Source organism: Gadus morhua, chromosome 6 (assembly GCF_902167405.1).
Source record: "Gadus morhua chromosome 6, gadMor3.0, whole genome shotgun sequence".
NCBI lineage: Eukaryota > Metazoa > Chordata > Actinopteri > Gadiformes > Gadidae > Gadus > Gadus morhua.
In genome coordinates this window covers 3,825,724-3,852,512 of record NC_044053.1, presented here as the reverse complement: position 1 = coordinate 3,852,512, position 26,789 = coordinate 3,825,724, and the positions used below count along the sequence as shown (strand labels likewise).

General features: G+C 40.6%; 2 protein-coding genes across 2 annotated transcripts in view; both read right to left on the bottom strand.

Moving 5' to 3' along the window:
• LOC115546108 (NLR family CARD domain-containing protein 3-like) overlaps positions 1-26,789 on the bottom strand; it is a 127,844-nt gene that overhangs the window by 67,935 nt on the left and 33,120 nt on the right. The window contains exon 5 of the mRNA XM_030359785.1: positions 23,599-23,715. Coding sequence (XP_030215645.1) covers positions 23,599-23,715 — 117 coding nt within the window. The remainder of the gene's footprint in view (positions 1-23,598; positions 23,716-26,789) is intronic.
• On the bottom strand, positions 1,234-20,137 carry LOC115546109 (NLR family CARD domain-containing protein 3-like). The gene is made up of 6 exons (XM_030359786.1): positions 20,086-20,137; positions 7,186-9,031; positions 4,962-5,135; positions 4,282-4,455; positions 4,059-4,105; positions 1,234-1,831 (listed from the first exon to the last, which is right to left on the bottom strand). The coding sequence occupies exons 1-6, from the start codon at positions 20,126-20,128 to the stop codon at positions 1,290-1,292; spliced, it is 2,826 nt and encodes a 941-aa protein (XP_030215646.1). The 5' UTR covers positions 20,129-20,137; the 3' UTR covers positions 1,234-1,289.

The following is a 26,789-nucleotide window of genomic DNA, read 5'->3' as shown; positions in this document are numbered from 1 at the left end:
GGGATAGAGAGAGGGAGAACCTAATTCGCAAAAAAGTTTTTCCGTTCGCTTGAGGTGTTTGACTCATGCGAAAGAGATTAAATGTGCAAAATGGGAGATGGAAACACACTTTCCGAAACAGCTGTGACATAGCGAACATTGAACAAACAGCACAACGTCTTTCGGATTTCCGCATAACGACCTGCCATAGCAACCCTGCCGACATCAACTTGTAGCGTCAATATATATATATTTTTAAGCGTTTGTATACATAGACATCCTATATCATTTATATATATGATAAAGGATATCTTTGTTTGTATAGCCTTTAATTATACCGTGTCCATTAATCCCTGATGTGGACACCTACTAAGTAGTTCAAATCAAATTGTCTGTTCAGCCTTCAAAACGAGAGCTGGTAAATTGTGAAAAATGCATTAAACTGTAATCAGAAAAATGCGGTTAGATGCTATAGACCTTAGAGTATCTGTGGTGTGAAGGCTGGGGCCAATTTCAAGTTATAAATATGTACACTTTACATTCAAATTATAGACTGTCGTGTTTCCCATTGAATCAAATGGTGCGGTGATTATTCTTCAAAACGAGAGCTGCTAAATTGTGAAAAAATAAGAAAAATCTGAGAACGTGGTTATATGCTATAGACCCTAGAGTATCTGTGGTATGAAGGCTGGGATGAATTTTGTATTATAAATATGTACAATGTATCCTTTTAATACGTCCATGGAACAGATGGCCAATGTGAATAATAGATAAGTGTGGACCGCTGAAGAGGTAAAACAATTCCTTGCTTTCATCGAAGAAAAAAACATTACAGCTATTTTAGATGGAAAACAACAACGCAATTCCACTATATATCAAGAGAGAGCATGTCATCAAAAGGATACGACAAGCTCTGGAATGTGTGTAGTTTTCCTCTCAAACCACTTGATGGAAACGCATCTAATTCAAATTTCTTTTTTGCGAACTTTCTAAAGATTCGCTTCACCTTTAGATGGAAACGTGACTACTGAGTCATCTGAGTCCTCTCAGGCCTCCAAAGGCCCTTCATCCGAAGCCACTCATCCTCTAACACAAAAGCAGTGTGTGTGTGTGTGTGTGTGTGTGTGTGTGTGTGTGTGTGTGTGTGTGTGTGTGTGTGTGTGTGTGTGTGTGTGTGTGTGTGTGTGTGTGTGTGTGTGTGTGAGTGTGTGTGAGTGTTTGTGTGAGTGTGTGTGTGTGTGTGCGCGCCCGCCCGTCTGTATGTTGTTTTTTTCTACAACGGACACAGAGACACTGAGGAGGACCCCCCCCTAACCCCACCCTAAACCCGACAGAGACGCTGAGGCACCCCGCTGACCCCTCCATACCCTAAACCCAGGGAGGAGGTCCTCCTGGGTGAAGGAGGACCAGAAGGTGTGGATGTGTGTCAGTGTGTCTGAGGACCCTCCTCCACCTGGGGACACTCTGTAGAAGGACAGAGAGCCAGCAGGCCGGTCCAGATACACTCCTACTCTGGTGGAGCCAGCAGGGGGGAGAAGCATGGCTGTTCCACGATCGTTGTACAAGGCAGAGTAACCGTCATCATCACAATAAAGACTCCAGGAATGGTTGTACTCTCCAAGCAGGCTTTCATCACCCCCTCCTCTCCTTGTGATTCCTCTGTATGTCGCTCCTATATCAACACGTCCTTTCCACTCTACCTCCCAGTAACAGCGGCCAGTCAGAGCCTCTCTACCCAACACCTGGCAACGATCCGACTGGTCCTCTCCAACCAGCGTCACCTTTCTGTTGTCCTCAGACAGAGAGAGTCGTCTGTGCGCCGTGTTTGGGTCCATTGTGAGTTCACAGGCATCTGAGGGAGAACAAGACATGCTGCTAATCCATTCTTCATCGTCATCATCATCATCATCATCATCATCATCATCACTAGTACGGTTCTCCTGCATTCTTCTTCTTTTTATTCTCTTTCAGACTCTTTTTTTGATCGCTCTCTCGTCATCAAACATTACATTTCGTTCTGTGTAGCATGGAAAAATCTGAGAAACACTCCCATTCAGAATGCATTGGTTTAAATTTCGTTCTTTGGAGCACGGTTATTTTTATTTATTGATTTATTTTCAGTTTTTGAGGAGGTGCTTCAAAGATGCTAATTTTTCTGCAATAATACAAAATCCAATGGAAAAACCCGTTGGCTTTTTGTCAAAGGAACCCACGGCGACGCTCACTTCCGGGTTGGCCAACATACATCATCCCTCCACCACTCTATACTGTAAGAACACATGTTCAAGTTGAATGATAATGAATGAATTTATTCTTTATTCTGCCATAGTATTTATTTAAGTAATAATATTTGAGGGAATATTTTTTTGTTTTGTTTTAGCAGCGAAATGCATTGTGTGTGTGTGTGTGTGTGTGTGTGTGTGTGTGTGTGTGTGTGTGTGTGTGTGTGTGTGTGTGTGTGTGTGTGTGTGTGTGTGTGTGTGTGTGTGTGTGTGTGTGTGTGTGTGTGTATATAACACACTATTTTATGTTGAAATGCAACGTAATCCAGTGTTCACAAAAACGTACACTGTCAACGTATGCTTTTGGAGACTGGGTTGGCTCTCAGATATACGTGTTTCTAACAAGATCATATCATTAAAAGTTACATAAAGTAACGGTTCAATAACACAAACGCAGGAAACACGTGAGCTGTTAGTTTAGCGAAAGCAGCGTCTCTAGCAACCTGACGTCATTGAAACATGCGAGCGAGCCGATAAAATCTTCCTAATAACTATAAAACTAAAGATCAGACGGAAATTGACGCCAGGGATCCTTGGCCATGCATCACACATTTGACGAGTAGGGAGTGAGACTGTGTTGGAAAATATTAAATATATATATAATATTAAATATTAAAAAGGTTATGGGCCGAATTTGGTTCAAATTCAGCCTCTGCTGGCCCACAACTAGATCGTCTAATTTCCTTGTTACACGCTTTAATTTAATTATATTTAAAGTATTATGACCATGGAGCCTTTATTTTCTTGCCGTTATCATTACATTCTTTCTCGTTATATCGATGTGAATTCTCGAAACACAGTGGAAAAGAGAGAGAGGAAGCCATAGAGATGGACAATGATGCACTATATAGTCCTCTCCTATATAATGAATATATATATATGTATATTTTGAGAAACGCTCCAATCCAAAATGCATGGGTTTAAATTTCGTTCCGTGTAGCATGGAAAAATCGGAGAAACACTCCCATTCAGAAATGCATTGGTTTCCATTTCGTTCTCTGGAGCAATGTTATTTTTATTTAGTTATTTATTTTCAGTTTTTGAGGAGGTCTGCTTCAAAAATGCAAACATTTAAATATTGACGTATATATAACTAGAGGGTGCACTGTACTACCTGCACTCACCCCTTCTAATGCCCCTCTCTCTCTCTCTCTCTCTCTCTCTCTCTCTCTCTCTCTCTCTCTCTCTCTCTCTCTCTCTCTCTTTTACTCTCTCTCTCTCTCTCTCTCTCTCTCTCTCTCTCTCTCTCTCTCTCTCTCTCTCTCTCTCTCTCTCTCTCTCTCTCTCTCTCTCTCTCTCTCTCTCTCTCTCTCTCTCTCTCTCTCTCTCTCTCTCTCTCTCTCTCTCGTTTCGTGGAGTATGGTTAACATTTCGTTCTGTTTAGCACGAAAAAACTCGGACAATTGTGCTCTGGTTCACGATTCAATAGATTAACGTTTGTGCGCATGAGCACGAAATCGCGTGATACCGGGTTGATTATCTATGCATGAACATGTACTCATACATACACGTGCTTACCTACACATACATATACATATCGTTTGGGGCACTTGGGTAGGAATCGTATATATATATATCATCATATACACACAGACAGGCTGGAAATTAACTGTCAAAACGTTTGTATGTATGTATGTATGTATGTATGTATGTATGTATGTATGTATGTATGTATGTATGTATGTATGTATGTATGTATGTATGTATGTATGTATGTATGTATGCATGTATTTATGCATGTATAAATGTATAAATGTATATATAAATATATATACATAAAACTTAAGAGACACTTACACCTCTGTGGAACTGGTTTCAGCCTCCACACTCCACCGTGCTCCACACTAGGGGGGAAACAAAGTGAGAGCAGCATGTTGAAACATTCACCTTCATCATCTGCTCTCTCATCACTTTGTACACAACATGAGTTACAGAAGCCTTTTCAAACCACTTCATCTAGCAGCGGCTTGAATCCTTGTAGGAGACTTTGTCCCTGAGTGGTGAGCTGCCCTCTCCATACCTGAGAGTATCCAGTCTCCAGCGTGGATTCTCCAGTCCAGCAGAGAGCAGCGCAGCTCCTGAGTCTCCTGGGTGATTGTAGCTCAGCTCCAGCTCTCTCAGATGGGAGGGGTTGGAGCTCAGAGCTGAGGCCAGAGAAGCACAGCCTTCCTGTGTGACTAGGCAGCCAGACAAGCTACACACACACACACACACACACACACACACACACACACACACACACACACACACACACACACACACACACACACACACACACACACACACACACCATCTAAAGTAACCACATTTATAAAGTGCATTCATTCCATATGGAGGACAAGTAAAAGCTTTATTGATACTTTATTGAGACAAAGCTGTCACCCTGTCCGAGAAAAGGAAGAGGAAGTGGGGAGATGATGTCATTCCAGTCAGCAGACCTTCCTTCACTTGGATATGAAACAGGATCTTAAACAGATGCTCCTTCCTCAATAGCTACAACTCAGATTAGATATTGTTTGGTTACAGTCAGGAGAAGTCTGCTGTGTTTGGTAGGCTAAGAGCGTTTCTTCACAGGTTCTTACATTGTGTAGAACCAGGTGTTTTGTCAGCAGGGAAAAATATTAACAGAAATGCATCGGACATGAGCAGCACTTCCTGGAGTCTAGAATAACCTGTTTGAAGAAGAGGCTGATAACTGACCTGAGAGTTTCCAGTGTACAGTGTGGACTCCCCAGTCCAGCAGAGAGCAGCATCACTCCTGAATCCTGCAGATCATTGTTACTCAGGTCCAGGTCTCTCAGACTAGAGGAGTTAGAGCTGAGAACTGAGGCCAGAGCTTCACAGCATCTCTCTGACAGCTTACAGCCATTTAACCTTCACACCAATAAACAGGAACATGTTAGGAACTGTGAATGAATGTTATGAGAATTGTTACCAGTCTTTTTACATACATGAAATACTAAATTGTATGAATGAGCTGGTTCTTTAAATATTAAGAGATGGATCTCAAATACATGTTTAATTATGAAAGAAGTTATCATCATAATAACTAGAGTTTTTGCTCACGCATTGCACACGTTCAACCTCTAGTTGTAATTAAACCCATAGCAACAATGTGGAAACCCCAGTCAATAATGTCACAAATTTCTGAGCGCATAACAGAAATGCATCGGACATAAGCAGAACTTACTGGAGTCTAGAATAACCTGTTTGAAGAAGAGGCTGATAACTGACCTGAGAGTTTCCAGTGTACAGTGTGGACTCCCCAGTCCAGCAGAGAGCAGCTTCACTCCTGAATCCTGCAGATCATTGGAACTCAGGTCCAGGTCTCTCAGACTAGATGAGTTAGAGCCGAGAACTGAGGCCAGGGCTTCACAGCATCTCTCTGAGAGCTCACAGCCATTTAACCTACACACCAATAAACAGGAACATGTTAGTTACTGTGAATGAATGTTATGAGAATTGTTACCAGTCTTTTTACATACATGAAATACTAAATTGTATGAATGAGCTGGTTCTTTAAATATTAAGAGATGGATCTCAAATACATGTTTAATTATGAAAGAAGTTATCATCATAATAACTAGAGTTTTCGCTCACGCATTGCACACGTTCAACCTTTAGTTGTAATTAAACCCATAGCAATAATGTGGAAACCCCAGTCAATAATGTTACAAATTTCTGAGTGCATAACAGAAATGCATCGGACATGAGCAGAACTTACTGGAGTCTAGAATAACCTGTTTGAAGAAGAGGCTGATAACTGACCTGAGAGTTTCCAGTTGACAGTGTGGACTCCCCAGTCCAGCAGAGAGCAGCTTCCTCCTGAATCCTGCAGATCATTGGTACCCAGGTCCAGCTCTCTCAGACTAGAGGAGTTGGAGCTTAGAACTGAGGCCAGGGCTTCACAGCATCTCTCTAACAGCTTACAGCCATTTAACCTTCACACCAATAAACAGGAACATGTTAGTTACTGTGAATGAATGTTATGAGAATTGTCACCAGTCTTTTTACATACATGAAATACTAAATTGTATGAATAAGCTGGTTCTTTAAATATTAAGAGATGGTTGTCAAATACATGTTTCAGTATGAAAAAAGTTATCATCATAATAACTAGAGTTTTCGCTCACGCTTTGCACATGCTCAACCTCTGGTCGTAATTAAACCCATAGCAATAATGTTGAAACCCCAGTCAATAATGTCCCAAATTTCTGAGCGCATAACAGAAATGCATTGGACATGAGCAGCACTTACTGGAGTCTATAATAACCTGTTCGAAGAAGAGGCTGATAACTGACCTGAGAGTTTCCAGTTTACAGTGTGGACTCCCCAGTCCACCAGAGAGCAGCTTCACTCCTGAATCCTGCAGATCATTGGTACCCAGGTCCAGCACTGTCAGACTAGAGGAGTTGGAGCTGAGAACTGAGGCCAGAGCTTCACAGCATCTCTCTGACAGCTTACAGCAATTTAACCTTCACACCAATAAACAGAACATGTTAGGAACTGTGTGTAAACTAACAAAAATCTTCAACTTATTACATAATGAAGGAATTTTATTAGTGACAATAATTTTCACTTAATCATTAGATGTATAGATGTTAATTATGTATTGGATGTAAAATGTGGAATAGATGGTTATACTACTTCTGTATTCTAGTATTCTGTGTGTACGGAACTTCATTATACCTTAATAGTACACCTGCAAGATGTTTTATATATTATTGTATCTTTTATATCCTATTAGTATGTTTATTCTGTTTGGAGTAGAATAATAATACATGTTGTTATATAATATAATATTAATATAATATAAAGCTGTTATGAACCTACAGTGATGTTTTGCATATTATTTTAACCTTGTATTCCAAAGTTATAGATATTGTGTTATGTGTATCGTAATACATGTTATTAGTGAACCTACAGAGATGTTTTGGAGGCTTTGACTACTGGCAGCAGCCTCAGAAGACCCTCCTCTGAAGCAGAGTATTTCTTCAGGTCAAACACGTCCAGCTCCTCTTCTGATGTCAGTAGGATGAAGACCAGAGCTGACAACTGAGCAGGGGAGAGAGATTTTCTTGAGAGATTCCCGGAAGTCAGGTACTGCTGGATCTTCTCCACTAAAGAACGATCGTTCAGCTCATTCAGACAGTGGAACAGGTTGATGCTTCTCTCTGGAGAGAGATCTCCATTTAACTTGCTCTTGATGTAAGACACCAATGTGATAGTTTCCTTATTGGTCAGTGAGCTAGTTCCTGTCTGTCCCAGCACACCTTTCTTAATCTTAGTGATCACTGATCTACTTTTTTTCTGTGCCAGCAGATCTCTTAGGACAATCTGATTTGTCTCCACAGAGAGGCCCAGGAGGAAGCGGAGGAACAAGTCCAGGTGTCCGTTCTCACTCTCTAAGGCCTTGTCCACAGCATGCTGGTAGAAGTGGAGGAGTTTCTCTTCACCAGAGGTTGGTGCTTCTTCTGAGAGCAGATTGACCCCTGTGTTGATGAAGGACAGAAAGACATAAAGGGCAGCCAGAAACTCCTGGATGCTCAGATGGATAAAGCAGAACACCTTGTCCTGGTACAGCCCACACTCCTCTTTAAAGATCTGGGTGAACACTCCTGTGTACTCTGAGGCTGATTTGATATCGATGTCACACTCTGCCAGGTCTTCCTCGTAAAAGATCAGGTTGCCTTTCTCCAGCTGGTTAAATGCCAGTTTTCCCAGAGAAACAATGATCTCCTTGCTCTCTGAACTCCAGTGTGAACCTGTTTCAGCACTCCCATGATACTTCCTGCCCCCCTGTATGGACTGAACCCTCAGGAAGTGGCTGTACAGCTGAGTCACGGTCTTGGGCACCTCTTCTCCTCTCTTAGATGTTTTGAAGATGTCCTCCAGAACTGTAGCAGTGATCCAACAGAAGACTGGGATGTGACACATGATGTGGAGGCTTCTTGATTTCTTGACGTGGGAGATGATTGTACTGGCCAGCCTCTCCTCTCTGAATCTCTTCCTGAAGTACTCCTCCTTCTGTGGGTCGGTGAAGCCTCTCACCTCCGTCACCATGTCAACACACTCAGCAGGGATCAGATTGGCTGCTGCAGGGCGTGTGGTTATCCAGATGCGAGCGGAGGGAAGCAGGTTGCCCCTGATGAGGTTTGTCAGCAGCACGTCCACCAAGATCGGCTTTGTGACATCAGTCCAGGTCTGGTTGTTCTGGAAGTCCAGAGGAAGTCGACACTCATCCAAGCCATCCAAGATTAAGACAACATGGAACAGGTCAAATCTGCAGATTCCTGCTTCTTTGGTCTCAATAAAGAAGTGATGAAGAAGTTTGACCAAGCTAAACTCTTTCTCTTTCAGTAAATTCAGCTCTCTGAAAGTTAAGAGAAATGTAAAGTGTATGCCTTGGTTGGCTTTGTCTTCAGCCCAGTCCAGAGTGAACTTGTGTGTTAAGACGGTTTTACCAATGCCGGCCACTCCAGTTGTCATAATTGTTCTGATTGGTTGATCTTGATCAGTTAAGGGTTTAAAGATGTCTTCACATTTTATTGTTGTGTCCTCCTTGGCCGGTCTCCTGGAAGCTGTTTCAATCAGTCTGACCTCATGTTCCTCGTTGACCTCTCCACTGCCTCTCTCTGTGATGAAGAGCTCGGTGTAGAAGTCATTCAGGCCTGTGGGCTGTCCTGCTTTAGCGATTCCCTCAGACACACACTTGAATTTCTTCATCAAAAGAGACTTAATTTTGTGTTGGCACTCGACAGCAGCAGATCCTAAATGAGAAAACAACAGAAGACATCCGATAGTGGATGGGGACATCAGTGGAAGCATGTCAATATTTCCTGTAAAATTATCGGTAACACTTTATATTAAGGTACACCTATTCACCATTAATTAGTTGCTTATTAGCATGCAAATTAGTAACATATTGGCTCTTAATTAGTCATTAAGTACTTATTAATGCCTTATTCTGCATGGCCTTATTATACAACCAGTAAGCCATTAACTAAGAGTTTTCCCTCAATAACCTCAGAATTATTGCTTATTAGCAGTAAGTAAGGAAGTTGTTGCATATGAATTATGATCTTAATATGCTTTGCTTAGTATGGACTTTATAAGGTGGTAGTACCACAAGAATAGTTATTCTCCCTTAATAACACTTAATGAATATGGTCTGTTCTTACATAAAAAATACACAAAACTACAAGTGTTAATAGTGTCCAAATAACTCTAAATTAAGTCTTTGTTACTTAGAATATGTTCCCCATACTAAAGTGACATCTTGATCATTACTAATTCACTAGTAATTGAACACTTATTAACCAACACATGTTCCCTAATCTAAAGTTGCCTCCTTTTTACACTTAGTTAATATATTATAGCACATAACTACTGCAATGAACAAGTGATGGGTTACACCTTTGAAAAAAATGGATCTATCTATAGGTTCCCTCTCATTCAGTGGTAGAATAACAAAGACAGCACAAGTACAAATACCTCATTTATTAAACCACTGGTTCAGGTTTTCCCAAGGCTGACAACAAATACTGCCTGAAAATTAAAACACTGACAAGTATCAATGTTTATAAACATGTCATACAATATGGTATCAAATGTATAAGCAGGTCATACTGTATGATAATACAGGTACTCTATTGTTGAACATCTGTGTGATCCTTGAACCAAAATCTGCCTGCTTAAAAAAAACACAATATAAAATACTGCACAATATTAAGTACAAAAATACAATAAATTGCACAATCTAAAAAATATAAAACCTGCACAGCTAAACATGAACTTGCTCTTCATCAGCTAAACTACACTTGTCAAAGCTTAGAACAAATGTACTGAACTGTACAAACATTGCACTTTCACAGCCTAAACTTGCTCTATAATTACTGCATCAGGTTGATTTATTTCCCTTGTGCACAAATATTTCACTTTTCCAATACAATATAACAGAATTTTAACTGAACAAAGAAGCTCACTTGCATTTTAATACTTTAACAAGGGAAGGAGTTGGCCTTTGGCCTTCATGTCCATGATAATAGTATTTTTCTCAGAGGTAACAGTACATTTAGTGTGTCGAAACTTTTGACTGGTAGTATAAATATCAACTTGATATCTGCATCTACATTTCAGACAGGTTTCATACTGGATATTTTTTCCTAATGTCATGCAAAAGCATTCCAAGTGTTCCGTTATTGTGCTTGTGGTAGTTGCAGAACTCCGAGTAATTCCTTCCTGCAGCATGTCCACTTGTCTCAGTCGAAGGCCTTGGGCGAATCTGTAATAGATCAACCAGATAAATATTTCAATGACACAATTTAGAAGTGGGGGGTTAAAACCAATTTCTTAAGTTGTCATAATTATAACCATAATTTCTCATTTGCAGTCCCATTTGCAGACACAGCAGATACTCATAGCCTGAATACAAGAGTGTATTTAACCGGAAACAACAAATCTCAAAAGCAAAGTAGGGTGAAGAACATTCCCTGTATGAGGGGAGGAATGGAATAAAATCCCAAAACAAATTAAATCTGCTGTATCTTTGAAGAGTTTTAAGAAACAACCGAAAAAATGGATACTGAGTAAATTAGCACAGTGAAGTGTCTGTTTAGAAAAGTTAAGTTCTTTTGAACTTGTGTGGGGTTTTTTTTCGCCAATGAATTAAGTTATTTTGAGACAATTTCCGGGAACCACCTAAAACCTAAAAATCCACAAGACCTTTGTACTACATTGGACTCTTCGCAACCCAGTACTTATACAATTACACATACTTGATAAATTCGACCAATGTTCAGAATTCTTCCCATATAATGTATAAACTCATGTCTCGTAAGCATTGGCTCTTATAGGACCCATCCCAACCAACAGTATAGTGAGAACATTCAAAGAAAACATTATGGTCCGAGTTAAGAGTTTGTCTTTGATGGCTTTTGTTATTATACAATGTAAAACCACGCACCTGTAGATGTAATGCATCCACGTATGCAGTCGAATGTGAGAATGCTCAAACATTGAGCCACTTCGGATGGACCTCGACACCGTTTTCCCTTTGTGACAGGAATCTCGGCATGTCCTGATGATTAAATCCAAAGGTTAATGTAACAAAATAAAAACCTATGATACTGTGCTGATTTCACTTAATAAAAATGTAACATAAATGAAGATGGAGAGGGGGACATAGATGTTTATGTATAAGTGTTGAAACAGCTAAGATTGGGATTGAACAAGGTAGTAGTCCTTGTGATTCCCTCCCCCCATGCAATCTCAAAGCACAACAGAACAGTCTCATTTCTAGGCCTACTTGACAAGTAATATCTACAACTGTTACACCTTAAATCGGGTTAGACATTTGAGTAAATTTAGCTGTCTACTCTACTCTACTTGTCACCACTTGTGCTTCCGTGCCACGCAGCATGAAAAGGGTGATATCAATCAATTAATCCCTGTGCATGTACAAGTTTAAAGTCAAGCTGATTGGTGGCATGTATTGTTAAATAGGTGAACAATATGACCAGGAATGTGATCTAAAATTGGTAAAAAGGCATTTTTCATTTCAGATTTTGTACACATATAGAACTTTGTGGAAACATTAACACCCCTATCTCTACCAAATAAACAGTAGCTTACTTAAAAATTAAAATTTGCAGCTGTGTGTGTGATTTGTATTGTGACTGTCTAGATGTGACTTAGCATATTTTGTGTGTACACCACTCATAACTTCTGTATTAAAAAAATTGTCGTAAAATATAGGATTTGCCACTGAATTCTAGCAGATATAATTGGATGGCTGCATGCTGCACAATCCCCTATGCTTACACACAAAGAAAGAATTAATAAATAAGGCACATGTCTAGTTGTTCTACTCACCATGCTGCCTCCTTTTTGCCGTAGGACCGTTTCAACTTCATAACATGAGAGCAAGAGGGGCATTTCATCCATTTTCGAAGTAGGCCTTCTTTCATTAACCATCTGGTGAACTTGTAGTTTTCCTTGGGGCACCGTCTAAAATGTATTCGACTCAAAAACTCGTAACCCAACAACATATTTGTTAAACCTATACCTATGGAATAATATTAGATTCAAAGCTCATAATATTGCCCCGCGCACCCGTCTTCTTTGATGTCTAAATGTGTAAACAGTCTCGCAGTCCTGCATCAAAGAATGGCGCGAAGTGCCATTACATTAATTGACATAACAATCTACCAATCCGTAGCCGTGTTCCTCCGATATGTTGCTCTCATCCAATCATTGACTGTTACTATGCTGTCATGTGACATCCTCATCCAATCATCCAAAGGGAGCCACCAGTCACGTGAAAGATTCGGAGAAGGTGGGTATTTGCCGTTTCGTTCACAGTTTGGAGAGTGAAGAGGGAAATTCGTGCAACAAAAATGGTAAGTTAAGCGCTAGCCTGTTAATTGAAACTCCCCCTGAGTTTTGTAAGCACATCATAACGCCCTTCCTCGGGCCGTTTACATAGTTAAAGAGTAGTAAACCCTCCTATTTATCTGCAGTGTGTAGGCTAATTAGCTAATGTAACGTTAAGCTAGCTGAGTGCGTGAGTGTGCACGTGAGCTGGGTGAATAGTAGGAAAGAAACTGTAACATTAAAGGCCCACTATGCAACTTTTTTAGCCAAAATTACATTAAGTATGCAGGTTGAGAGTTATGCTGATGGTTCTGCATCCATTTCTGGGTTGATTGGTGGGTGTGTCATTTACCCATGTCGCCTCTCCAGTGAAAAAGCGCATATGCAACTTGATCTGTTCGGACCGACACAATCCGGATGTGACGCAGCGGAAGTATCCTCGAAAATGTAGTCAGATTGTAGTTTCGAAAATGCTTTACGGCACAGACACACACCCAAACATGGCACCGGCTAGATATAAACAGCCAGTTGCGAGGCAATTGTTGTCCGAGGTAGGAAACCCAAACGCCGCCGTGTTTGGGTGCATGATAGAGTTTAGATCGGGTTAGATTAAATAATCTCGGATATAAATAACGATCTCATCTCATCGTCATCCGTTTATCCGGGGTCGGGTCGCGGGGGGAGCAGCTCAAGCAGGGGGCTCCAGACTTCCCTTTCCCGGGCCACATTGACCAGCTCTGACGGGGGGATCCCGAGGCGTTCCCAGGCCAGTGTTGAGATATAATCTCTCCACCTAGTCCTGGGTCTTCCCCGAGGTCTCCTCCCCAATGGACGTGCCTGAAACACCTCCAAAGGGAGGCGCCCAGTAGGCATCCTTGCCAGATGCCCGAACCACCTCAGCTGACTCCTTTCTAAGTAAAGGAGCAGCGGCTCTAATCCGAGTTCCTCACGGATTACTGAGCTTCTCACCCTATCCCGAGACGCCAGCCACCCTTCTGAGAAAACTCATCTCGGGCGCTTTTACCCGCGATCTCGTCCTTTCGGTCATCACCCAACCCTCATGACCATAGGTGAGGATAGGAACGAAGATCGACCGGTAGATCGAGAGCTTTGCCTTGCGGCTCAGCTCGTGCGGTAAAGCGAACGCAATACCGCCCCCGCTGCTCTGATTCTCCGGCCAATCTCACGCTCCATAGTACCCTCACTCGCGAACAAGACCCCGAGGTACTTGAACTCCTTCACTTGGGCTAAGGACTCATAAATAACGATAATCGGGTTAAATAACTTCACATGGTGTGTCTGGTGTGTTTCCAGCATTCGTAGTGTTGATCAGCAGAGAAATAGTCCGCCAAGACGTTGAGGTTGCTTAGCAGCCAGAGACTCTGTCCATGCAAGTGAACGGAGCGTTCACTCTTCGTCATAACTATCAAACCAAACATCCTTCACATTCACCGAGCGAACATTCTGAAAGTAAAATGCACATTTCTCGCTAAAAATGTTTCCATAAACGCATTTAATGGCGTAACTATGTTACTATTTCCACCCGAAAAAAATAAAGATGTCGGCCGTATGCTTCTGTGCAAGGGTCACTACTATGGTCACTACAGTAACGAATTGCTTTACGGCACAGACCCACAAACACGGAACCGGCTCGATATAAACACAAGTAACTAATGGATTGTTATATTCATCATAGATCAGCCGACCAAAAAGAGACAGAGAAACCCAATGTCGGAGGAACAGAAGAAGAGAAAAGGGAGACAGACCGACAGAGAGGCCAGACATGAGTAAACGTTGGGCAAGCTTTTCAGGAATAGCGTGAACTGAAAGAAAAAGACTGCAAATCAGACGCCGACTCGGCCGTGTTGCTTTTGAAATTGAAAATACCCTTGGTGAACTTTGTCTGCGTAATATTCTTGATTCTGATAGTCTCTGTACACATGTGTTTGCTCAACCATTTTTTTGAGCCCTGTAAAAATTGTTTTCTCGACCGTTTTGTTGTGAGCCCTGTTTGTTTCTAGCTTGCTTGGTTGCAACCATATAAACACCTTTGTTTCCATGGGTGTTTTGCTGTTCGTATGTCTCGTCCCCCAGATACAGACTGAATCCCCGAATCCAGGTTCTTGTTTATTTCGATTATTATGTTGGCCAAACCTCTTACACTGATTGTTCTGTTCAACCTAAGATAAAATAATTATAACCTAGGGTATAAATTCTCCCCGTCAACTATAAAAAATGATGGATTTATGTTTATTGCAATGCAAATACACCATTTTAAAAATGTATAACCTTGCCTACACTTTATGAACATCTATTTCGGACATGGCTCCGCGCATTCGCCGGCTTCTTTGAAAACAAATGCACATGGCTCGCGTAGAAGAGCATGGGGAAGGGACGTCAACGAGTTGTTACGACAGTGTTGTGAAATATCTACTACGAAGCTTTAGGGGGCGCTGTGTAGAGAAATGTGCGTGCCAAAACCAAGAAAACAGCGAAGAAATGCCCGAAGTTGCATAGTGGGCCTTTAACATAAAATGTGAATGTAGGTGCATATGTAATGCTTTAGTATGAACCATATTTTGTGATGAAAAATAAATTATGCACTATGCAGTCATTCGAACAAGAAGAGCTTTTGAATCTTGTGTAGATTATTACATTTTGCCGGTTATAGTGACATGAATTTATTTATATTTTTACAGCCTAAGGCCAAGAAGAAAATGTCCCTAAAAGTCCCTAAAAATGACTCGATGACAGAGGTGACCAAAAATGATTTGGATGGTAAATTTTTCTTTGTCAACTTTCAAGTAACTTTAATACCTAAATAATTAGCTTGTCCAAATGTGTTTAAACATTGAAAGTCCTCTATTCATATGTTGATTTTGTTGTACCTATGCCATACTGTAGGTCCTGAAGTTGAAGGAAGCTCTGTTCCAAGTCGCAGCAGCATAAGCAGCATTGGATCAGGTAATGATTTCTCATTTTCTAGCAGTGTATCTTAGCAGAGTTTCATTTTTTGCTAGGGATTTTTCCTGCCTGAGATTAAAGTTGTTGGCAGATTTTGTCAGTATACATGTGCTTACAAATCAAGTTGAGGCAGCCGCACACACCATATCTGGTCCACTACCTTTGTTACATGCATGTCATTCTCTCTTTCTCTCTCACTCACTCACTCACTCAATACTGTCAAATCATAATATTTTTTGTATCCTGCTCTCATTTTTGTTTTTAAGGATCAATCTCCAAAGTGGAGTTCCTAGAAGCAAGGATCCAATGGCAAGAAAAAATAATAAAGGATCTTGAGCAAGAGCGCAATTTCTTGCGTGAGCAAATCATGGGAAAGAAGAAATCATGTGAGTGATTTGGGAGCAACTTGTATCTGCAAAATGTAATGTAATTGTAATGAAAGGTGTGATATGTCTTCATAACAATCTGATCTTTGTCTCATCTATCCTATTTGATCTAAGCTCAACCAAAAGTATTTACTTTGGAGGACGACGACGAGGATGACGATGGTAACATGGATGAAGATGACGTCATTCCCCCATCTTCTCCAAACATCAGTGAGTCCTCGGACAGTGATGTTGTCATCCAAAGACGGAAGAAACGTTGGACACAGCCACCTGCATCTGCAACTGTGGCTGTGCTTGGAAAAGCTCATGTGAGAGGTAAGAATGGCATAACTTGAACCACCTGCCCTGTTAGCAACAAGTGGTCATGAAAAGTAATTATTAATAAAAGCATTGGAAGAGCTGTTAAAAATATATGTTCTGAAGTAATTATGAGGCAAAAATACAGATCTTCAGTTCTAGAGTCTGAATATACTAGGAATTTGATGATAAATAAAAATTAAATGTCTAAAGTAAAAAATGTGGCTTTCATCAAGAATAAAGCTCCATTTTATTTTGCAGCATTCACACTAATTATTATTCAACATCAAATGTATTGCTAGAAAGATTTGTCTCTCAGAAGTAAACATAATTCTGAACCGTAAGACTTACCAACTAAACAGATCTTAGAGTATCATTTTTGTATTGAATTCTGAACCACATATTGTGCATGTAATCATATCAGTAGATGAGCAGATTGTCCCATTCCTAGAATATGCTTCATACTTTTATCAAAAGAGAAGTGACCGGTTTGAGCAATTTCAGCCGACCTTAAGCCGTTGTTTGTGCTAATTTCTCGTGTTCTTTTGTTTTTGTTTTATATATTTTTCAGCAAAAGGACCAGCCGAGGTTATCAGCAGATATAAAAAAGTCTTGAAAAGCTTAAGCAAAGTCCGCACCATGACTGAAGCCTTCAGAATCAATGGCGTGAACCGGGGAACCATCAAGATGACTGCTGCAATTGCAGAGCTCAGCATTGTGGATCCTGAAACCTTCAAGACCCTGAAGTATGATCCTGCAACTGAGACCCTGCAGTCCTTTGCTAAGAGGTGTGCAACCCACATTACCCCTGAGAAGAAGAGCATTATAGAGGACATGAAGGCCAAAGGCCAACTCCTCCCCTTGTTGATGAAATATTAAAGACTTAAGTGATCTGCTTTGTTCAGTTAAAGATCGGTTGTATTGTATTGGAAACGTGAAATATTAACCTGTGCAGATTTAGTTATATCCTTGTTAGTGCACAGGGGAAATAAATCACCTGATGCAGTAATTATAGAGCAAGTTTAGGCTGTGAAAGTGCAATGTTTGTACAGTTCAGTACATTTGTTCTAAGCTTTGACAAGTGTAGTTTAGCTGATGAAGAGCAAGTTCATGTTGAGCTGTGCAGGTTTTATATTTTTTAGATGGTGCAATTTATTGTATTTTTGTACTTAATATTGTGCAGTATTTTATATTGTGTTTTTTTTAAGCAGGCAGATTTTGGTTAAAGGATCACACAGATGTTCAACAATAGAGTACCTGTATTATCATACAGTATGACCTGCTTATACATTTGATACCATATCATATTGTAAGTTACTTAAACACTTATGAGTATTACTTTGATGCCAAATACATGATTTTGTGTCTAAAAACATGTGTTTGATGTTGGTTAAGTCTGAGCTAAATTCAGCTACTGAAAGTAGAGACAATACATACATTTAAAACCTGTTTTTGCCTGAGGTGCTTGGAGGTGTATCTGCTGTATCTCGAGAAGTAACTACTGCATTATGAAATAAGATACATTGTAGTTCATTGATGCAATAGAGGGGAATGTCAGTTTTAAGAAACCACATTATTCCTACACCCCAGAACAGTTCAATATTTGTAAACATGCACCACTACTCCAAAGCTAGAGAGAACTTTTGAATTTTTGACTCATGATTTATTCTCTCCCATTTCCCACCATTATTGCAGAATCATTGTATTGTGAGTGCCATTGTCCTCATTTTGAAATATTTGCTCTTGTGAATTTCAGTACAACAGAGGACGGGCAAGCAACAGGAGTTCCTGGGTGTTCGGAATGCTAGGGATTAAGAATGACAGGAGGAGACCCATTCTTAAGATTGTGCATCACCGTTCAGTCAGGCATCTCTTGCCTCTAATAAAGAAGCATGTTCGTCGTGGAAGCTCTGTCATTTCAGATGGGTGGAGGTCTTACCGCCGTCTTCAGGATGAAGGGTACAATCACCTGACTGTCAACCATCAAGATTTTTTTGTCGACCCTGTTACAGGTGCACATACACAAAACCTGGAGAGATTTTGGGGTATTTGCAAGTCAACTATCTGGAGACAAAGAGGGAACCGCACACAAAAACTGTTGAGGGATCACTTAGATGTAATTGAGTGGACTTATTGGCGTGGAAAACATCACAATAACGGAACACTTGGAATGCTTTTGCATGACATTAGGAAAAAATATCCAGTATGAAACCTGTCTGAAATGTAGATGCAGATATCAAGTTGATATTTATACTACCAGTCAAAAGTTTCGACACACTAAATGTACTGTTACCTCTGAGAAAAATACTATTATCATGGACATGAAGGCCAAAGGCCAACTCCTTCCCTTGTTAAAGTATTAAAATGCAAGTGAGCTTCTTTGTTCAGTTAAAATTCTGTTATATTGTATTGGAAAAGTGAAATATTTGTGCACAGGGGAAATAAATCAACCTGATGCAGTATTTATAGAGCAAGTTTAGGCTGTGAAAGTGCAATGTTTGTACAGTTCAGTACATTTGTCCTAAGCTTTGACAAGTGTAGTTTAGCTGATGAAGAGCAAGTTCATGTTGAGCTGTGCAGGTTTTATATTTTTTAGATTGTGCAATTTATTGTATTTTTGTACTTAATATTGTGCAGTATTTTATATTGTGTTTTTTTTAAGCAGGCAGATTTTGGTTCAAGGATCACACAGATGTTCAACAATAGAGTACCTGTATTATCATACAGTATGACCTGCTTATACATTTGATACCATATTGTATGACATGTTTATAAACATTGATACTTGTCAGTGTTTGAATTTTCAGGCAGTATTTGTTGTCAGCCTTGGGAAAACCTGAACCAGTGGTTTAATAAATGAGGTATTTGTACTTGTGCTGTCTTTGTTATTCTATCACTGAATGAGAGGGAACCTATAGATAGATCCATTTTTTTCAAAGGTGTAACCCATCGCTTGTTCATTGCAGTAGTTATGTGCTATAATATATTAACTAAGTGTAAAAAGGAGGCAACTTTAGATTAGGGAACATGTGTTGGTTAATAAGTGTTCAATTACTAGTGAATTAGTAATGATCAAGATGTCACTTTAGTATGGGGAACATATTTCTAAGTAACAAAGACTTAATTTAGAGTTATTTGGACACTATTAACACTTGTAGTTTTGTGTATTTTTTATGTAAGAACAGACCATATTCATTAAGTGTTATTAAGGGAGAATAACTATTCTTGTGGTACTACCACCTTATAAAGTCCATACTAAGCAAAGCATATTAAGATCATAATTCATACGCAACAACTTCCTTACTTACTGCTAATAAGCAATAATTCTGAGGTTATTGAGGGAAAACTCTTAGTTAATGGCTTACTGGTTGTATAATAAGGCCATGCAGAATAAGGCATTAATAAGTACTTAATAATGACTAATTAAGAGCCAATATGTTACTAATTTGCATGCTAATAAGCAACTAATTAATGGTGAATAGGTGTACCTTAACATAAAGTGTTACCAAATTATCAACTTCATGATATTTAGTGGCTTCATTACTTGTTGTTACAGAAGCTGGTCGTGACAAGGACCGGATCAATTATTCAAAATTGTGATTATTGTTTTCAAAGCAATATGATTGGTCTAAAGATAATATTAATAATGATAGTGAATCAGTGGAAAGTGACTAAATATGCTGATATAACAAGATAGTGCTGCATCTCTTCAAAATAAGAATTTATTGACTGTTTTTAAGATAGATTATCTTCTGTGCTTCAAAATAATTGCCTCTACTGTCTTCAAAATAAGAGTCTCTTACTGTCCCCCAGTGTGTCGGCCAGTTCCTCCTGGTTCATCTCCATCAGGCAGAGCTTTGTGATGTCCACCACTCCCTCTGTGGCGCGCCTCCTCTGCTCCTCGTTCTTACCATCCACCTCCTCCCTCTGACTCTCTGAGCATTGTGGGTAATCTGAGAAGAGTTCCCTCCAGAGCTTCTTCAGCTCCTTGTCTAGGAAAACGTGTGCGTTCTCCTCAGCCCTCTGGAACAGAACAAACATCGAAGAGAACTTTACTCTGAACTCACTGAGGACATCAGAAGCATCTGTCCTGGATTCACGTCCCGCTGGTTTGAAGAGGGAAGCCTGGAGACTATTAGCACCACAAGAGATGCTTTCTAATGTTCATGTAGAGCTTAAGTCAAAAGACATGTTGGACGTTTACAGACCTTGATCAGCTCTGTTTGATGCTGCTGTACAGACTGAGCACTGGTAACCTTTGACCTCTGGTGGGGTTTTCTGGGGAGGGAAATCCCACCCACAGTAAACATACACACACACACACAGTAAACATAAAAGAGGGGAGAGAGGGAGAGGGAGAGAGAGAGAGAGAGAGAGAGAGAGAGAGAGAGAGAGAGAGAGAGAGAGAGAGAGAGAGAGAGAGAGAATATTTTTCCTAACTTGTAAGCATTAGTATCGTTGGAGTCTGATAACATTTAACTGGTCTTTTTTCATCGACTGTTAGAAACTCCTACCTCTCCTCTCTGGAGGGGCGTCCATCTTTAAAGTTAGGAGGAAAACCCATAGACCGGTCACTCTTCATGGAGACACAGCTGGGTCCAGGGGAGTCTGCTCTCTCCTGCTGCTCTGGGCTTCAACACAATACACACACAGCTTTAACTCCAATATCCATACTATCCGTACTTACTAGCCTTAGTTTGAGTACGTGGGGCGTTCCAATTCAGATCGGGCGAAAATAAGTGTACTGAACGGACCTGGATGGTGTACTCAAAACGGTGAAACCGCTGAGTGTGGATCATGGACATATTATAGAATGGACACCGGATTCCAAAATGGCGCCCATTCATCCTATGTAAACTGCTCAATGGCGCAGGGCAACATCAAGGAGAGATATGCTTCCGCATCATGGGAGCCTAGCCACGCCCTAGTTCATGACGTACCGGATGCAGAAATATTTTCTTGTCTTTTAACATTGTTAGCAAAGTAGCATCATAAGCGAGAGGTCTGAGCGATCGAAGTCGCATTGTTTACCGACCATGGAAGTATAAGTTAACTTCATAAATATGAAAGATTGCTCCATATAACATATAATACCAACAACATAGTTAATGCACGTTGGCCTAGAAAACAATACAGTTAAATTGTATTGCTTAAGAAACAGATTCCATCCAACTATTTATGAAAAATGCAATCAATAATTTATATACAAATAAATGGTTACATATCGATCAGAAACGAGGTTGGAGTAGCCTACCCACATAAATATTTGTAATAGGCCTACACCAACATTGTTAACTGTCATACATAGCTAAACAAGCAAATTAAAAATCAATACTAACACAACTGAAATGTTTATTAGGCTATTAACAATTTTGTAAAAATTATACCGTAATGATTGCATTTTTCGTAAGTAGTTGGATGGAATCTGTTTCTTAAGCAATATAATTGAACTGTATTGCTTTCTAGTCCAACATACATTTACTATGTTGTTGCTATTATATGTTATATGGAGCGATCTTTCATATTTATGAAGTTAACTTATACTTCCATGGTCGGTAAACAATGCGACTGCGATCGCTCAGACCTCTCGCTTATGATGCTACAATGCTAAAAAACAAGAATATTTCTGCATCCGGTGCGTCATGAACTAGGGCGTGGCTAGTCTAGCGTAATGCGGAAGCATATCCCTCCTTGATGTTGTCCTGCGCCATTGAGCAGTTTACATAGGAATGAATGGGCGCCATTTTGGAATACGGTGTCCATTCTAGAATATGTCCATGCGCAGTGTTGGGATAGTTCACTTTCTACGTGAACTAGTTCAAAGTTCAGTTCACAAATTTTAAAATGAACTAGTTCAGTTCAACGTTCATAATTCAAAGATTTGAACTAAGTTCACAGTTCCAAAAAATGAACTAGTTCATAGTTCTTTTTTTCAATATGTTGCTGTGTGAGCTATTATTTTTTTCCGGTATTTTGAACATCGAGCCCACTTCGTGATTTGTCTAGGATGAAATAGATTGGTTGATTCAAGCATCGTAGCGAAGTAGTTTCTATCGTGTTTTATTGTACATTTAGCGCATTTTGTGAATCCCATTGATTTCTGTTGGAAGACTCATTGCTCGTTGGCCGGAAGCGGAAAGGGAACTAGTTTGGTTGTAGTTCAAATTTGGTTGTAGTCTTTTCGCTCGGTTCTAGCCCTACTGTTGAGTCGGAGAACCGAGCGAAAAGACTACAACCAAACGTAAACAGCCCCCATTTCCGTTTCCGGCCAACAAGCAATGATTCTAGGAGGTATTCTAGTCCGCTAAGCTATTAGCCAGAGAGCTAACGTTATGGATTGTACATATTTATAATTCGAAATTCGTCTCAGCCTTCATACTACAGATACTCTAGGGTCTATAGCATATAACCGTGTTGTCTGATTACGGTTTGATTCAATTTTCACAATTTAACAGATCTCGTTTTGAAGAATAATCACCGCGCCATTCGTTTCAATGGGAATCGGGACGGTCTATACTTTCAACATAGTGTATTTATATTTTTTTAATTCGTCCCAGCCTTTACACCACAGACACTATAGGGTCTATAGCATATAACCAAACTTTCTGATTGCAGTTTAATGCAACAGTAAGCTGACAACACCGCAACTGCAAATTAACCACACGGAGATAACCATGGCAACCGGTCAAACAAATGTTCTCATTCTGCACGCGCACCCGTGTTTTGATAAACAAATAACCCCCCAATTGAACAAAGTTAAACCGAGTGCATGTGCCGTTCACAGACACCAGAATGAACGAGTTCACAGTAACGTTCATCAGGCAGTAATACAGTACGTTAAGTTCATGTTCGCCCAAAATATGAACGAGTCCATGAACTATCGTTCAATGAACGCGTTCAGGCACAACACTGTCCATGCGCATTTTTCACATAGCCTGCATATAGTCATTAGCTTTTATAGCTTTTTATAGCTGCTAGGCGTAAAGAGTTCACGGTTCAAAGCGGGATGTTTATTGCGGGGGAGGAGCCGCGGCGGCACTCGTGATCGTAATTTCCGGTTAGTGCAACGCCGAGTATTCGATTTGGAACCACACTGACATCTGACAATTAGCGCACTTAGTGAGTGCGGATAGTGTACTACGTTTAAGTGTACTCATGGAAGTATGGGTATTGGAACACAGACAGACAGACAGACAGACAGACAGACAGACAGACAGACAGACAGAGAGAATATTTTTCCTAACTTGTAAGCATCAGTATCGGTAGAATCTGATACCATTTAACTGGTCTGTTCAACGTCTGTTAGAAACTCCTACCTCTCCTCTCTGGAGGGGCGTTCATCTTTAAAGTTAGGAGGAAAACCCATAGACCGGTCACTCTTCATGGAGACACAGCTGGGTCCAGGGGAGTCTGCTCTCTCCTGCTGCTCTGGGCTTCAACACAACACACACACAGCTTTAACTCCAATATCCATACTATCCGTACTTACTAGCCTTAGTTTGAGTACGTGGGGCGTTCCAATTCAGATCGGGCGAAAATAAGTGTACTGAACGGACCCGGATGGTGTACTCAAAACGGTGAAACCGCTGAGTGTGGATCATGGACATATTATAGAATGGACACCGGATTCCAAAATGGCGCCAATTCAGTCCTATGTAAACTGCTCAATGGCGCAGGGCAACATCAAGAAGAGATATGCTTCCTCATCATGGGAGCCTAGCCAAGCCCTAGTTCATGACGTACCGGATGCAGAAATATTTTCTTGTTTTTTAGCATTGTTAGCAAAGTAGCATCATAAGCGAGAGGTCTGAGCGATCGAAGTCGCATTGTTTACCGACCATGGAAGTATAAGTTAACTTCATGAATATGAAAGATTGCTCCATATAACATATAATACCAACAACATAGTAAATGTACGTTGGCCTGGAAAACAATACAGTTAAATTGTATTGCTTAAGAAACAGATTCCATCCAACTATTTATGAAAAATGCAATCAATAATTTCTATACAAATAAATGGTGACACATCGATCAGAAACGAGGTTGGAGTAGCCTACCCATATAAATATTTGTAATAGGCCTACACCAACATTGTTAACTGTCATACATAGCTAAACAAGCAAATTAAAATTAATAGTAACACATCTGAAATGTTTATTAGGCTATTAACAATTTTGTAAAAATTATACCGTAATGATTGCATTTTTCGTAAGCAGTTGGATGGAATCTGTTTCTTAAGCAATAAAATTGAACTGTATTGCTTTCTAGTCCAACATACATTTACTATGTTGTTGCGACTGCGATCGCTCAGACCTCTCGCTTATGATGCTACAATGCCAACAATGCTAAAAAACAAGAATATTTCTGCATCCGGTGCGTCATGAACTAGGGCGTGGCTAGTCTAGCGTGATGCGGAAGCATATCCCTCCTTGATGTTGCCCTGCGCCATTGAGCAGTTTACATAGGAATGAATGGGCGCCATTTTGGAATCCGGTGTCCATTCTATAATGTGTCCATGCGCATTTTCCACATAGCCTGCATTAATAGTCATCAGGTTTTATAGCTTTTTATAGCTGCTAGGCGTAAAGAGTTCACCGTTCAAAGCGGGATGTTTATTGCGGGGGAGGAGCCGCGGCGGCAGTCGTGATCGTAGTTTCCGGTCAGTGCAACGCGGAGTATTCGATTTGGAACAACACTGACATCTGACAATTAGCGCACCTCCTGAGTGCGGATAGTATAATACGTTTAAGTGTACTCATGGAAGTATGGATATTGGAACAGACAGACAGACAGAGAGAGAGAGAGAATATTTTTCCTAACTTTTAAGCATCAGTATCGGTAGAGTCTAATAACAGTTAACTGGTCTGTTTTCATCGTCTGTTAGAAACTCCTACCTCTCCTCTCTGGAGGGGCATCCATCTTTAAAGTTTAGAGGATAACCCATAGACTGGTCACTCTTCATGGAGACACAGCTGGGTCCAGGGGAGTCTGCTCTCTCCTGCTGCTCTGGGCTTCAACACAATACACACACAGCTGTTATTCAGACTAATGATGGAGTCATGATATATCACTGCTGAGCTCTGAGATGGTCAACAGTCACAGACAGAGAGATCCTCTTCTTACCTCTTAGCGTTGCTCCGGCGGCCATCATCCCCAGACAGAGTGGTCCTAGAGGTAGGACCCCCCTCCTCTCTCTCCTCATCCATAGTAGACTGGAGACCTGGACACAAACACAACTAAATATTGTTTCTGTGGATTGTATTTGAGTACCAGACAGGAAACCACTTTAGAGAAGACAAACAAACATAGTAAGGAGCAGGGGCGTTTCTAGGCTTGTGAAACATCAGGGGCTTAGCCTAGAGGGAAAAGAAAAATGCGTGTGAGGCAAACCTTACATAAATCTACATATATATGAATCTGACTGGGGATAATATAGGTTAATTCACTTGAGGTGGTAAACAGTCTGGTTATATTTTTTAACTGTTTATTCTCTTGCAGAAGGACTATCTAGAAGGACTTGGCCAGCAGAACTTTATAGCCTTGAAGTGACTTTATTTCCACTGTTTTAACCTCCACCATACTGAGACGCCTGAAAGGGTGCCGGAAAATTCGAGCTACACACCCCCTCCGTTGATTGGTCAACAGAATTGTCACTTCCGGGCGACGTGGGGATAAAAACAAACAAACAGTAGCCTCGAGGTATTATTCTTTTCAATAAACATGTCGCGTAAAACGCTTGCTTGGGCGAACAAGGAGGTGGAGACGTTCCTCTGCATTCTTAGGGGGAAGACGTGTTTACGATGTTTACGTAGCTGCCGCGGCAATCGACATCCGGCCTACCATAAAGGGTAATGTCGGCGGTGGAAACGCCACCTCGGAACTGGGCTGGGCTATACCGCCCCCTACCTCCCGGACTGAGGCGAACCGAACCGTACCGCACCCTGCAGTGGAAACGCGGCATAAGTACACAGGATAATGGCTCAGGCCGTTTCTCAATTCGCGTACTTGTGCGTGCTCGTGTGCTTGTTGACTCGTGAAACGTCATCAGTCGTTGCCCGAGCACTGTTCCAATTCGAAGCACGCATCAAGCGAATACTGTCGTAAAACCCGGAAGTGTTCTTGATGCGTGCTCGATCTCGCCGTTTCACCGAGCATGCATCGGAGGTGGCTCGTGTGTGCTTGCAACCGCTATAAATCCCAGGATGCATTTCGCACTCGCAGCAGTACGATGGCGGACAATATGGAGAAGACGCACAACTGTAGCTTAAGTTACTCTTAACTTATGTATATATTTATATAATATATAATATAATAATAATAATAATAATATAAGATAATATATAAATATATATATATATAGTCGTGTGTGTATAGCTCATACACATGACAGGACACACATATCTTTTCAATTTTTATTCATTCAGAATATTTACATACTATTTGAAAATGAAAGAGGCTGGGTTTTTGTTTTACATCATTTGTTTATATTGTTCAGTAGTATATGCCT

What these genes read in the sequence shown, in the direction of transcription:
- LOC115546109 (XM_030359786.1), bottom strand. Translation starts at nt 20,128, where the DNA reads ATGGAGATGAACCAGGAGGAACTGGCCGACACACTGGGGGACA. An exon ending in AAAGCCTCCAAAACATCTCT is followed by an intron (nt 5,136 to 7,185) that starts GTAGGTTCACTA and finishes ATTGGTGTGAAG; the next exon opens with GTTAAATGGCTGTAAGCTGT. An exon ending in TGTACACTGGAAACTCTCAG is followed by an intron (nt 4,456 to 4,961) that starts GTCAGTTATCAG and finishes GTGTGTGTGTAG; the next exon opens with CTTGTCTGGCTGCCTAGTCA.